Below are 13,848 nucleotides of genomic sequence, written 5' to 3'. Positions count from 1 at the left end.
ACAACTATATATATATATATATACATGTATACTGGAATGAGGTCGACGCGATCCGAGGGAGAAAACTACATCGGTCTCGAGCTCTACTAATGAGCAGACAATATTTTTTTTAATCTATTTTTATATTTATTATTCATTTTATTAAATTTTAATATTTATGATTCATTAATTGTATTTTGTACAAGTGATTATAAAAATAATATTTATTTAATATTATGTTTAATTTTAAAAATGTTGCCAGTAAATAAATTAATAAACTAGTGTTTATACGACCAAACTGGCAATTTATTGTTTGATTATTATATCACGACGTTTCGACCATATGGTTTTGGTCCTTATCAAGTGAAAGTTATAATTAAAAAGTAGAAAGAGAAAAATCGAAATGTCAAACTGACATTGTGTCAACCACTATGTTTGGAATACTGAGATCATCAGGTTGAACTTTCACTTGATAAGGACCAAAACCATATGGTCGAAACGTCGTGATATAATAATCAAACAATAAATTGCCAGTTTGGTCGTATAAACACTTGTTTATTAATTTATTTAATATTTATTAATTATTTATTTTACATAAAATATTTGTTTGAAATAGCAAATGTTAATATAAACTCTTTTTTAATGATTAAAAGAGGAGTTAACCCATTATTTTAATGTTTTTAAAAATGTTTTTTAAAAATCTTTAAGAACATTTTCAAAAATATTATCTACTCATTGAGTCGTCTTTCTTTCGCGATTTCCGCGATATAAAAAGTTTAAAAAGTTTACTTTACGTTTTATAGAGATAAATATGCTTTATTTATATTACGACGATACTTGCTATAAAATTTGAACGGGATCTGTACAAAATTTTCAATATATGCGTTTAGAAAAAAAGACACTCTCTCTCTCTTTCTTTCACTCTTTCAGATCACTCTTTTTTTACAAGGTTAAATGAAAAGTTTCAATTATGCTCCAACATGTCTAAAGTTCAAAAATATATATTGTATAAATATGACACGATCAATAAAATTATATGATATATAGTCATTAAATATCATCATGCTTTTTTTCTAGCTTAATAATTTAAAATAATTCTTATCAATTCATCGACAGCATGCTTTAATGCATTAAATTTAACAATTGAATAATCGAAAATTTCTCACTATCTTGATCGGTGATATAGTAAATTTGTCATTATTATATGCGTGTGTAAGTCCTAAAAGAGACGTAATTGACATGAATTTATATAATCGCATTTTTCTCAATGAATAAAGATTTATTATTTACATATACCTGCATAAAAAAAAATTAAAACAACCATAAACAATATTTATGTTAATTCTGTGGCTTACCATATCGAAACCCGCGCACACACCCGCGCAGAAAATATAAAAAATGATATACATTTTATATATTTTACTCTACATTTTACTAGTGAATTTTCAATAGCTACAAACATGATTTTGAACGATACAGAAATTCCCAATTCAACCGCTTACTCCATAGAACAAAGAAAGACAAAAATGAACACTGCCCATCAATAGCAGCCCCTCATTGGTTGTTCAATATTCATAGTTTGTTTTCTGATTGGTCGCTGCTATTTACCTGTGAATAGTAACACCTTGTCATTTTTTAAATCATGTCTGATTCATGTGTGAGATCACTTATACCTTTCCATCGGTTTTGAAATATTTTGAATGTCAGACACCAGTTTTCGCTGCTACATTTACAAAATTGAACGAAGACGAATTATATCATTGAATGTTATTGCTTGGAATTTTTAATATCAGAGACAAATTCGTACAGAGCTGAATTATGTTTAAAATATCGTAGAAAAAATATAATTGTTTTCAAAAACATTTTGATATATAATAACGTAATTCTTAAAGTAAACTCAAACATGCATTATCAATCTTATGATGGTGAAGAGGAATTTGAGCCAAGAATTATACCAAAACCAACATCAAAAGTCGACGTAAGTTTCGCCTAATACTATTCGCCTTTAATAGTTCGTTATTCTTATGTATATTTATTTACTTTCATGTAAAATTTAAAGATATCAAAAAAGTATAATAAGAAAATTTTTATAGTGCTTTGCAATGCCTACTGTGCCAGAAATATCTTTAGTCTTTGAGAAACCAATGGTTCAAAATCTGAATGATAGATGCAACAATTCATCACCAGTGAGATTGCTGAAACCAATACAAGTCCTTGATAATATTGACAATACTGTGGAACGCATTAATTCTACATCATCTATTTCACACAATCCTAACTCTTATGCAGCATGGAGAGAACAGAATTACACTCGAGAGGCTAATTCTAAAAATGCAATGCATGTTTCACCATTATGTAAAAACACTTACAGCTGTAATCATGCATTGCAATCAGATGTTTCTATACAAAAGCAACAAGAGCAAAATAAAATATGTGATGTGCAAAAACAAGTGGTAAGAACCAATGATGGAACATATGAGAAATGTGTAAAATTCACATGTCCTGATGTGGACAATTCTTATAATCTTCATGAAGATACTCATTCATTGCCTACAAGTAAGAGTCATCTCTCTTGTAATACTGTACAAAAAGCAAATGTTAATGTACCTGATCATAGCATGAGAATGCCTAACAAAAGTATTCCAGACACTTTGAAGGGAACTGAGCACTTACAAATGTCATATACTGGATATCAGCAATTTCATGCATCTAGCCAATCAAATTATAATGTGGACAATAATGAAACAGTAAAATCTTTATTACAACTTGTAAATAATCAGAGTGAACAGATAAAAAATTTACAACTGCAGATAGATAGACTAATAAGAATGCAGGAAGAAAGTTTTAGGAACAAATCGACTTGTTCTTGTTCATCGACTCTTGCAAATCAAGTACTGAAGTATCCACCGATAAATTGTTACGATACTGCCCTTAGTTCTTCCCTTGCACAATCTCAAAACAAAGATGTAAAAAGAAATGAGACTATACAGAATATGTCTGCTATTGAAAAAAAAGATTTAAATATTTTTGGTGAAAATAATAAAGTAGAAACAGCATTGTTAGAACAACAATCAAAGAAAACTTTTGTCGAACAAAAAGTTTCGATTGGTGTTATGACGAGTTTTGAATTTACTGTGCAAAATAGTCCATTTCTATTAGATTCTGAAATATATGAAAAACAGGATGTATGTAGAGAAAGTAATAATATTAATAGCAAAAATGCCATAAATGTACAAGATACAACAGAACCTGTTAAAAGATATAAGAATACATTTACACGCAAAACTGGAACAGCACAATTGGAAAACATAGTCGAAGATTCGGAAAGTTACTTATCCTCTAATCAACAGCAAAGTAGTAATTTTAATGTAAATTCTTCCACGAGAGATTCAGAGAGACATACTTTGAAGGAATCAGATATATATAACACGGCTAACGCTTCAGAATCTTCAAAAAAATTTCATTATCCTCCTACAGATTTCAATCAGAAAGAAATGCACAAAGGAGGATATCTGGAGGAAGTTGATAATACAAATGAGCAAGTTAGTGATACAAGAAAAATGTTTAACGCCTCCATGAATGTGGAATGTAGTCCTAGTGGGAGCATGAATTATAATAAAATGCTTGTTGTCGACAATGAAAATGATTATACTACTATAAATAGGGAAAAGAACGTTCCTAACATGAACACTAATAAACATTTATACAACACTCATTTGCCCGCAACAGATTACTATCAGAACTATAGGAATAAGAAACATGATACTAATACTAAACAAAATGTAGGTGAGAGCATGATACTCAGTGGAGGTGATCTTAAAATATTTGAAAGACCACCACCAACTCCAGAACCAAGTATTCATGTTGAGATGCAGGAATATACGAGCGATGATGAGAGTGATAAATTAAAACATACTCCGAAAATAGGCTGGACATTCTATGACAATGTTTTAGGGCAAGTTAATGAAATTTTACAAAATTCTACTGTTATGAATGATAAAAATCAGACTAATGCTAAAATAGTTCGCAAAAATGAACAAGAAAATGATATGGAAACTAGAACAGCATTGAATAATGTTAAAACAGCTACTTTGGAACAACTTCGTAAACTTGGGATTAGTTTAACTGAGAATAAGGAATATAAGGAGTCAAATTGTGACAATAAAATGTATGCCATTTTAATATATACATATATATTAATTATAATTATATTCATATATTTTTGTATATATTAATTTTATAATTTTATCTATAAAATTAAATTTGCATATATATAAATAATTTTAAAAATAAATAATTTTACACTAAATTTTTGCTAAGATAGTACATAATTCAGTGAACTCTATTGATGTTTAACATAAATTTGAATAATTTAGTAGTGGCACTAAATTAACTTATTATTTTTAATGCATGGAAAAAACATATAACATGATAATTTTTTTATTCTTTCTGAATGTAATTATGTAATTTCCTTCCAAGGTTAGATTTTGATTCATCTTTTTATCCTCGCTTGGATCATCAAGCAAATATGATACATACAACTAGCGTTGTAAATGAAACAAATACAAGTATGCATATGAAAGCTTTAGCATTAAAATATTTGAGCGATGAACAACTGGCTGATATAGCATTGCATAAAGAAGAATCATCTTCATTAAAGCATCTCATGGTCAGCAATATGCAAGGCACCAATATGTCGCTTGCTACAATGCGTTATTTAGAAAGATATAAAATTTTGCCAGGAAAAAACAACATTCAAGAAGAAAGTGAGTACTAACGAATTAAATTAAGGCAAATGTTATAATTTAAATACATATAATTAAATACATAACATATTGTATAAAATTATATTATGAATTTTATAGTGGGTGCTTTCCATTTAGTGACTCAAGTTGACACAAGTATCATTCTATCTTCTTTCAATAGTGAACAATAAAGCTAGAATGATACTTGTGTCGACTTAAATCACTAAATGGAAAGTACCCATTAATGCCAATTTATGCTTGTTTTCTATAATTATCATCAGCATTGTTTAATATGTAAAATATTAATTTTTGTTTGTGTATGCATGTTGCAAATATATTTATTTATTTATTTTGTAGATACTGACCAGACATATGGCGAAATGATATCTAAACACGATTTTAAACCGACGACCGGGAAAAATAATCCTACGCTACGTCAATTTCCTTTTGTACAAACACCTGGTACCTCTTGTCCTAGCAGAATATTAGATCTTTCTACTTTAAAAAGACAACCGAAATTATTATAAATTTAAAATTAACATATATCATGTAAGCAATATATTTATTATAAACGATGTACTTTTATAAAAATTTTATAGTTGTGTAAGAGGAAGAAAAAAAAAATAAAAGCCGGGTAACATTTTATATTTTATTACTAAAATCGTTTTGTTTTTTTAGCCCAGACTCAAACCTTGTTTAACGGAGATTCAAACCCCATCTGGTGGAGAGCCAAATCTTTTTTTCTCTTCGGAGTGTTCAGACTGTTCAGAGCATGCCATTGCGCCTATATTGCCATAAACGTTATCTGTTACTGTATAATCTTTTGGAAATAATAAAGCGATAATCTCACACAATCTCAAGGTAATTATATCTGACATATAAAAATCACATATTTTATAAAATTGTATTATTTGATGAAAAATGTTGAACTATATTAAATCTTTGGTTGGAACGTCATCGGACTATGTATTTTTCCAGATGATCACGGACGTACAATTAGCCGTATTCTGCAACATTCTGGGAGTTGCGCTATTTTTCTTAGTATTTCTTTTCCACTACATAAATGCCAATTATTCGAAATAAGGGGAAAGAAGCAGAAAATTATCATTCAAGGATTACTTAATGTAACATAACCTATGTTATTGGATTGACAACATGTATGTTTCTCCCACATTAATCATAATGTTCAATAAATGTGTTATTTTGCTACTTAAAATATTAGGACATTACATATACATATGTACGATAGATACAAAATTGTGCAATTTTTTTTTATATTTGAACTTCTAGAAAATAAATTCTATGTTTTCCTTTATTTTATCATATTTTCCCTTTCACGTGAATTTTATTTTTAAAATAGGCAAAAATAGATAAAAAATGTTCATCAAAAACAATGTTATATGAATATCAATTTTCTTCAGAGGTTTTTTTCAACAAATATACGTTAAATCTTGTAAACAACAATGTAGAACTCATCAATCAGTTTTAATTATTACTTCACAATATACTTTGAATACATTTTTCATGTCATTAAATTATCATATTTCAGGTTGAATGCTTAAAGAGAACTGAAATAGAGTTGCAGGCTTTTGCTTAACATATAACATGTGTGTGATCCAAACTTTAAATAATTTACCATACGTGGAAAAACAAATTTTGTATATCTTTTCTTATGTGTGAAAATGTAGATTTTCTAATTTAATTAATTAAAAATGCAATGAATTATACAAGCTAAGTTTGTACATTTTTTTCCTAAAAAAGGCGAGCAATTGAATATGTAGAATACAATATATGTAGAAGAAAAGAGGAAAAGTAGGAGTAAATCCCACCTTTTATTAACATACAAGGTGTTGTCGTAAGCCGTGGTAGGGGACCGTCGTAATACGCGTTAAAACAATACTCGAGCTTCTTCAAATGTGGATTCATTTGCGTCACGTTTGTAAGCTTCGCGGGCACTTTAGTTTTACGACATTAATCACGGAATGTCATTTAGCTTGAATATGTGCCGTTTATACATTGCAACGCGACTTTATTATTAAATGTGAATTTTTTTAAAATTAAGCATATTTTTTTGGACAATCCTGTGAAATAATAATCTTTTATAAAAGTATTTCACATATTTATGTTTATCTTTGAATGTGAACTTATTCGATTTAATAAATTATGCAGCTTGTCTGTAATCAACTGAAAATGAGAAAAGGGATAAGCGAAATGAAAATGAAGAAATAGAGAGTATAAGTTACTATCTTCATCCCATAAATTCAAGTTTTCATTACTTTTCATTCAGTGAATCTTGAATGGATAATGCGTACATCTTCTATCAGAGTTGACGGAATGTTGTTGATACTATTGTTATCTTTTTGTGCAATTACTATTCATGGGTTTATTTTACAACAAGCTCTAAATATTGCTGGATGCCTAGCGGCATGTAGAAATGTAAGTCCAATTACTTTTTTTTAATTTAAACTCTTGATACAATATCGATGTATATATTCGATTTATTTTATTTCAATGTAATATTTTTACTATGCAAATATATTAGATCAGAGATATTGCATAAATTTATCAAAATATTTAATTTATTTATTTAAAATATGTATTTATCTTATTTATCTAAAAATATTTATACTAGACTAAAAAATAAGATAAAACATATAGAGGTGATATTCTATTTGGTATATTTTACATATTTCAATAGTTTACTATGCAATTTGTCTATGAGTGATTTGTAATTCATTCATACTAATTTGCAATACAAAATTAGTTTGGAAAATGGTATCGGTGCAAATCCGACATCATATGTAACTTTATATCGGAAAAATGATAGCGTGTTACGAGAGTAAAAATTTATTCTGATAACAAACATAAAATTCAATGTATGTCGCAACGATATCAAGATGCGTATATATATGAAATGGCGAAGTATTCAATAAATGAGCTTTGCCGAGAGAAATATCGCTAGTCTAACTATTATTTCTTAAACTCATTGTAAAAATAATATACTTGATACAATCAAATATACATCTTTTTTAAAGAATACTTAAACTTTCGAGAAATTCCTTTGCTAGAAATTTCTAGACCTATGTCGAGCCTTTGTAACTAATATGTATATTCTTACAGATACGAAAACATATAAACATATGTTCAACAATACTGTACACATTTTAGATCTTCGTTTTGACACTTGTGTCAACATAACTGAAAAACTGAGAAATAACTACACGAGCGTACTCGATTCGATAAAAAGCGATATTGCATTACTCGGTTGTTTTTAATATTTAGATTAAAAAAAAATAATAATTCTCACATTTAATGTCATTGTGATAATATATTCGTGATTTTATATTCGCCTACAGTATTTCGCGATCGTATATAATAACATATATACACAAATAGTAATATTATATAAAAATTTGCCGTCTTTTAAGAAATATACTAAACAATGTAATAGTTTCAAGTTAAACACACTGCATCGTAAATATATATTGAACTATATTGAAAGAGAAAAGTACCAAAGCAACAGACAGTAGACTGCATAATGTATGAAGTTACTTTAAACATGTTTATCTCCTTTTTCGCGTTTCCTTTGCACTTGTGGAAAGTCATGCTTGTGCGAGCTAAATTAAAACTGAAGACAATCTAAAAAACAAAAAAGTATTTTTTTCTTCGTACAATTTTTTATAATAAAAATTAGTGATGTAAATTATAAGTCAATATTTCAACGAAAAATAATTTAAACTTAAAAAAAAAAATATATATATATATATATATATATATATATATATATATATACAAGATATTTTTTCACAATTATAAAAAAATGTTTAAAATAACTAAATAATTTTTTTCGAACTTCGAAAAAATACAAATTATTTTAAAAAACACATAATACATCGATTTTTCAAGTGTTTAAATATACTTGACTAGATGATAATGAACGCGATGATGTGCGTCAGATTTCTCTTTCGCGCGTACGCTAAACATGTGTACGAGGTAAAGTTTTGCAAAAGTTTCGATTTGCGTACGGACGTTTGTCGTGTTGACGACAATCGCGTATTGATATGTACTGTCGCTCGTATGTGTGTATATATATATGTAAAAGAAAAACAGACGCAACTTAAATCATACTAATGTTTACAAGCAGGATTCTGTGATTTGATCGCGACGTCCTGTGTTTTCACATCTTATTTATTTTCTCTTGCGTTTAAATTTAACTTAAAATATATTATAATGCAGTCTTCTGCGCGCACTACGTTAATTGTAAATCTCAATTTTAAACGCGACATGTAAATGAGACCTCAAACGGTTATCATTTTCTCGGAGAGGGGATTGCGATATATTTTAAGTGTCATTTAAAACTTTAGAATGTCTGCAAAATGCCGAGAACAATCGTATGTGGTGCATCCGATTGGTGTTCAAAAATATATCTCATTGAATATTTGCCAAAATCTTGTTGCTTATTATCGTGGTACATATATATATATCTTGAAATAGGTCGTTCAATAAGTAGAGAAAAAAATGCAATATTCAAAATTAAAAAATAATATCTTTGTATATTATTGCGTAACAGGTATAATTTTGTCTACTTGTTATAATTCGCGTAAATTATTTGTCGTCTTTCAGGAATCATGCCGAAATAGTTGTCCACAACCCACGGATGGATTAGAGCGTAAGTTAAATGAAATATAATATTATATAATATAATATTAGAATATAATATTATAGAATTACAAAACGATTAATAATTGACAAACAGTCTGAAATATCTCTTGCTCTTGTGAATATTATATTAAAACTATTTTACGATAGCTTATCCAGGAATAAACGAGAAAACTGGCGCAAACGTCAGTTTGCACTGCAGAGGAACGAACACGCTAATAATTAAATACACTCCTGGGATCTATGTTATTGAACAAAGTATTTCCATTGATACCTGGGGTGTACCTATAGTGGTAATCCTTTTTTAAAACTCTTAAATATATATAATTAATTAATTAATTATTTGATATATCACAAGTTTTATTTTTAACAAAAGAAATAGTTGTGATAACGTGTAGAAATAAATGTGTTAAATAGGTTTAGATATTTCTAATAATAATAATCTCTACTCGAGAGTTCTAAAACGTATACACTTGTATGAAGTATCAAGATAAGAGAGTTAAATTTATAATATACACACATAATAGATATGTTGTATAGTATTTGAAGGACGTATCTATTTATAGAGCAAAGTTTTACAGAAATAAATATTTTCTGAATTACAAAGCATTTTTTTAAGCATCTTGCCTCTCTTACAATCTTTTTTGTAGAGCAACGGTGGATTATCGATATTTTCGAATTTGACAACGGGTACGCTTTATCGTTATCGTTTACGCAGGCTAACACAGTATGGTGTTTCATTAGCCGAAACGTCGGATTGGTTTTCAACTTATGCAGGTATTAATTTTCTGAATTATGTCTTCATTTGCGCAATGCATTATTGCTACCCAATTCTAGATATTAAAAAAATATATTTATTTTACAATATTATTTATTTATTTATTCATCAGAATTAATTAATATTTGTAGTTGATTATCAACCACGCGAAGTTGATTATATTTCACTTTTGAAAATCGAAGAAGAAAGAAAAAATGTATATAAATTGCAAGCGGAAATTATTTTTGAGCCTGCTGAAGGTATACAATATTGATAACGTCTAATAATTTATTATGTATTTTCATATATACGCATACATAAGACATTGCGAATTATATCTTTTAGATCGAAGCTGCAATTATAATATATTATTTTGGTCCGGAGAACATAACTTGATCAATTTCGATTTAAAAAAGGTAAAAATTTATATTGATTTATATTGATATAAATATAAATCAATATAAATTTTATATTAATATAAAAATTTTATTTTAATTTTTTAACCAAATATTTGGATCAATATCAAATTGGATGAAATATATTATTCATGTATCTTTTTAGTCTTTAGATTTCCGCTTTTTTCTCAGACGCTTACAATACGAGGAAAACAATACTGTATCAATTCGATCGGGTAATGATAATTTCTCGAAAATCAGTAATGCAACGATATTTACTTTTATCACGCCATCGTGCTTGGAAATTCATCGCAATTTAAGCACCTGCGGTAAGCAAATTTAATCTCGTGGAAAAATAAAAACTCATTTCGAAAAAAAAACTAATTTAAATGTACAATTAATGGTTTTTCTTCGACTCTAGCACCTGAAAAGGTGAAAGGTTTACGAGCAAAATATGTTCGAAAACATCAAGGATTATACGACATCGCAGTCAGCTGGAACAAACCCATTTTACAACCAGACAATTACACATTACAGTTTGAATCGTTTCGATACGAACCCTATCTGTTGACTGTATCTGGAGTTAGTACTATCGTAGTAATGATTTTCTTATAATTATACCAAAATCATATAAATTAAAAATTTTTAATGATTTTTCTCCATAGGACGCACTCGAAGCTTTCTTCTTGAATGTCCAAGTAGGACCGCAATATGAAATCAGTATCGTGGCAGAATCAACGGGTGGTGTAAGTTTATTGTCAACTATAACAGGGAACATCGATGAAGTAGTAGGTAAATACATGGTAATCATTTTAATTGATTACATTAAATAAACTTCGGATTTATTATGCGACATAATAATTATAGAGTTACCTTATCGCGAGATTATCATAGCATTACCGACATTAATTATCATTACGGTAGTGTTTGGGGTAATTTGTATGCAGCATTGTAACAAGAAGAATAAACAGATTAATATGGAATATATGCATTTTGAGGTAAGTTCAATAATCGACAAATTATGTACAATCTCTTTCAAAGTTTCATATCTAACAATAAAATAAATTTCGAGATATATATTCAACCATTTCTCTTTTGAAAAAGTGTCGAATACATAATTATAGATTTTGTATCTGATTGTATCATGTCTTAATTAATAAATTAACATTAGAATTTTGAAATAGGTTTTTTGCTATTTTAATTAATCTCTCTTATTGAACATTGATGTATTTATTAAGATAATCTTCTAATTATCCTTAGAAATTTTTCGCGTTTAATAGGATTCTATAGATTCTCTAAAAAAACCTTTAAAGCGAGATTATGCGGTCGAAAATGGAGACACTCTTTTGCCATACGATAAATTTGAACTTAATCCACAAAAGCTGAAACTTAAAGGTGTATTGGGCACTGGTGCGTACGGTATTGTCAGGCTTGCCTCGTTGCACGATGAATTCGATGCTGTCACAGATGTTGCTGTCAAAATGATGAAAGGTATCATAATATAAAGATATAATATATACTATGAAATGTTTATATAAAACATATTTAAGAAATCTTAATTATAATGACAAAAGTATAGAATATATAGATAAATGCAATCTTATTCTCTTCATTACGCAGATGATCCAACGATAGAGGATATAAAAAGCTTTCATCAAGAAATTTCAATGATGAGGTCCGCTGGTCAGCATCCGAACATAGTATCTTTAATCGGATACTGCACTTTGTATAATAAACCTTTACTAGTAGTGGAATACTGCAGTAAGGGAGATCTACAAACGTATTTAAGAACGGTGAGCTGTCCAAAATCACATTATAAAATAGGAAGACGCATTAGCTTTGTCCAAAGTAATAAATAGTAGCTCCTGCTTTTTATTATTTACATGTAGAAAAAAAAGCGTGCCGTTGAATTTCGTTTTCAGGTTTGGCAGAATTTAGTAAATGCAGTATTCGAACATAGGACTCATTTGAAATTTGAACCGCTGTCCCTTGCCAATAAAGGCACACATCAAGGTTTTAGTACATATACATATATCTTAAATTATATATGAAAATAATAATAATCCAAAATATTTATCCTACAAAAAATTTTTTATCATGTATAGGAAAGAACGGATTTTTCTGTGAGAACACACGCACAATCACTAATCATTTATATGATATCCAGCAAGGTAAATCACATAGATAACTATGTTTAATTGAATATTCAGATAGCATACATGTGTATATATATATATATATATATATATATATATAATACAATTCTAATAATGTTTCTAATAATGTTTCGACAGATGTAATAAAATATACAGAAAATATTACTTCCGCTGATTTACTGAATTTCGCTAGACAAGTAGCTACAGGAATGGTAAGTTATGTCGATATGACCTAACAATTTAATAATGATTATAATAATCTATTAATAATAATTATATATGTTTCATAATTATATATACACGCTATACTTTTAAAATTAGTCTCACAAATTACTATATCTTACGAAAAAGATAATAATTTCATATACTGAAATCGATGATATTTACTTTCTTAACTTTATTATTTTGCAAAAATGAAAATGTTTAGGAATTTTTATCTTCCAATCGGATAGTACATCGTGATTTGGCTGCTCGTAATGTATTAGTGCGACCGGATAGAGTAGTGAAAATTTCAGATTTTGGTCTCAGTCGTGATATCTATCAAGAAAATGTTTATCGAAAGAAAGGTAATGGCAAATTACCTTTGAAATGGATGGCAATTGAGGCTTTGACGCATCAAATATATACTACTTATAGCGATGTGTATGTATTTTATTTCGTCAAACTATGATATATATTATATGTGTGCTATTTGTTTTAGTATTTATAATAAAAATTGAATTATATATAGATGGGCTTTTGGCATTCTATTGTGGGAAATAGTCACTTTAGGTGCCATGCCATATCCTGGAACTCCCACAAATAGAATTTTGCAACTTCTTAAATCTGGATACCGGATGGAAAGACCACCAAATTGCGGTAGAGAATTGTACGTATATATATAGTAACACAGTCTTCTTATCTAATAAAATTCTATGATTTTTAAATATATATATATATAAAATTTTTTTTTATATACAGATATAATATAATGTATTCGTGTTGGAATCTGAGGCCGCAAAGTAGACCGACTTTTACTGAATTGAAACAAAGTTTAGACAAATTGCTCAGTAATTATTCGGAAAATAAATACTTAAATCTGTATGAGATTCTACAAGAATCAACTGATGAAATTAACGGGCCAAAATCGCTCAATACTACATGTTAAATAAAATTAA

The 13,848-nt window shown here is 28.3% G+C and overlaps 3 protein-coding genes across 5 annotated transcripts; all 3 read left to right on the top strand.

Annotated features, from left to right (window-relative positions):
• Positions 1-1,643: 1,643 nt before the first annotated feature.
• LOC126854056 (putative uncharacterized protein DDB_G0282133) lies at positions 1,644-6,039 on the top strand. Of its 2 annotated transcripts, XM_050600435.1 has the most exons (6): positions 1,644-1,957; positions 2,073-4,147; positions 4,459-4,745; positions 5,082-5,273; positions 5,403-5,585; positions 5,703-6,039. In XM_050600435.1, exons 1-4 carry the CDS (start codon positions 1,883-1,885, stop codon positions 5,249-5,251), a joined length of 2,607 nt encoding a protein of 868 aa, XP_050456392.1. In that variant the 5' UTR covers positions 1,644-1,882; the 3' UTR covers positions 5,252-5,273; positions 5,403-5,585; positions 5,703-6,039. The 2 variants fall into 2 exon arrangements, with proteins under 2 accessions (XP_050456392.1, XP_050456393.1); XM_050600436.1 differs by lacking the exons at positions 5,082-5,273; positions 5,403-5,585; positions 5,703-6,039 and having other exon boundaries at positions 4,464-4,606.
• On the top strand, positions 5,703-6,459 carry LOC126854061 (dolichyl-diphosphooligosaccharide--protein glycosyltransferase subunit 4). The gene is made up of 2 exons (XM_050600451.1): positions 5,703-5,881; positions 6,274-6,459. Exon 1 carries the CDS (start codon positions 5,703-5,705, stop codon positions 5,805-5,807), a length of 105 nt encoding a protein of 34 aa, XP_050456408.1. The 3' UTR covers positions 5,808-5,881; positions 6,274-6,459.
• An 86-nt stretch (positions 6,460-6,545) lies between these two features.
• On the top strand, positions 6,546-13,843 carry LOC126854057 (tyrosine-protein kinase receptor torso-like). Of its 2 annotated transcripts, none has more exons than XM_050600437.1 (18): positions 6,546-7,160; positions 9,348-9,393; positions 9,534-9,676; positions 10,034-10,160; positions 10,293-10,400; positions 10,486-10,556; positions 10,702-10,864; positions 10,957-11,117; positions 11,201-11,327; positions 11,403-11,533; positions 11,816-12,026; positions 12,156-12,328; positions 12,458-12,548; positions 12,641-12,706; positions 12,830-12,903; positions 13,119-13,333; positions 13,422-13,559; positions 13,652-13,843. In XM_050600437.1, the coding sequence occupies exons 1-18, from the start codon at positions 7,029-7,031 to the stop codon at positions 13,836-13,838; spliced, it is 2,364 nt and encodes a 787-aa protein (XP_050456394.1). In that variant the 5' UTR covers positions 6,546-7,028; the 3' UTR covers positions 13,839-13,843. The 2 variants fall into 2 exon arrangements, with proteins under 2 accessions (XP_050456394.1, XP_050456395.1); XM_050600438.1 differs by lacking the exon at positions 6,546-7,160 and adding an exon at positions 9,086-9,115.
• The last annotated feature ends 5 nt before the right edge of the window (positions 13,844-13,848 follow it).

The sequence above is a fragment of the Cataglyphis hispanica genome, chromosome 13, assembly GCF_021464435.1.
Source record: "Cataglyphis hispanica isolate Lineage 1 chromosome 13, ULB_Chis1_1.0, whole genome shotgun sequence".
NCBI lineage: Eukaryota > Metazoa > Arthropoda > Insecta > Hymenoptera > Formicidae > Cataglyphis > Cataglyphis hispanica.
Note: the sequence above shows the minus strand (reverse complement) of the source record. Positions and strands in the feature narration are given on the sequence as shown.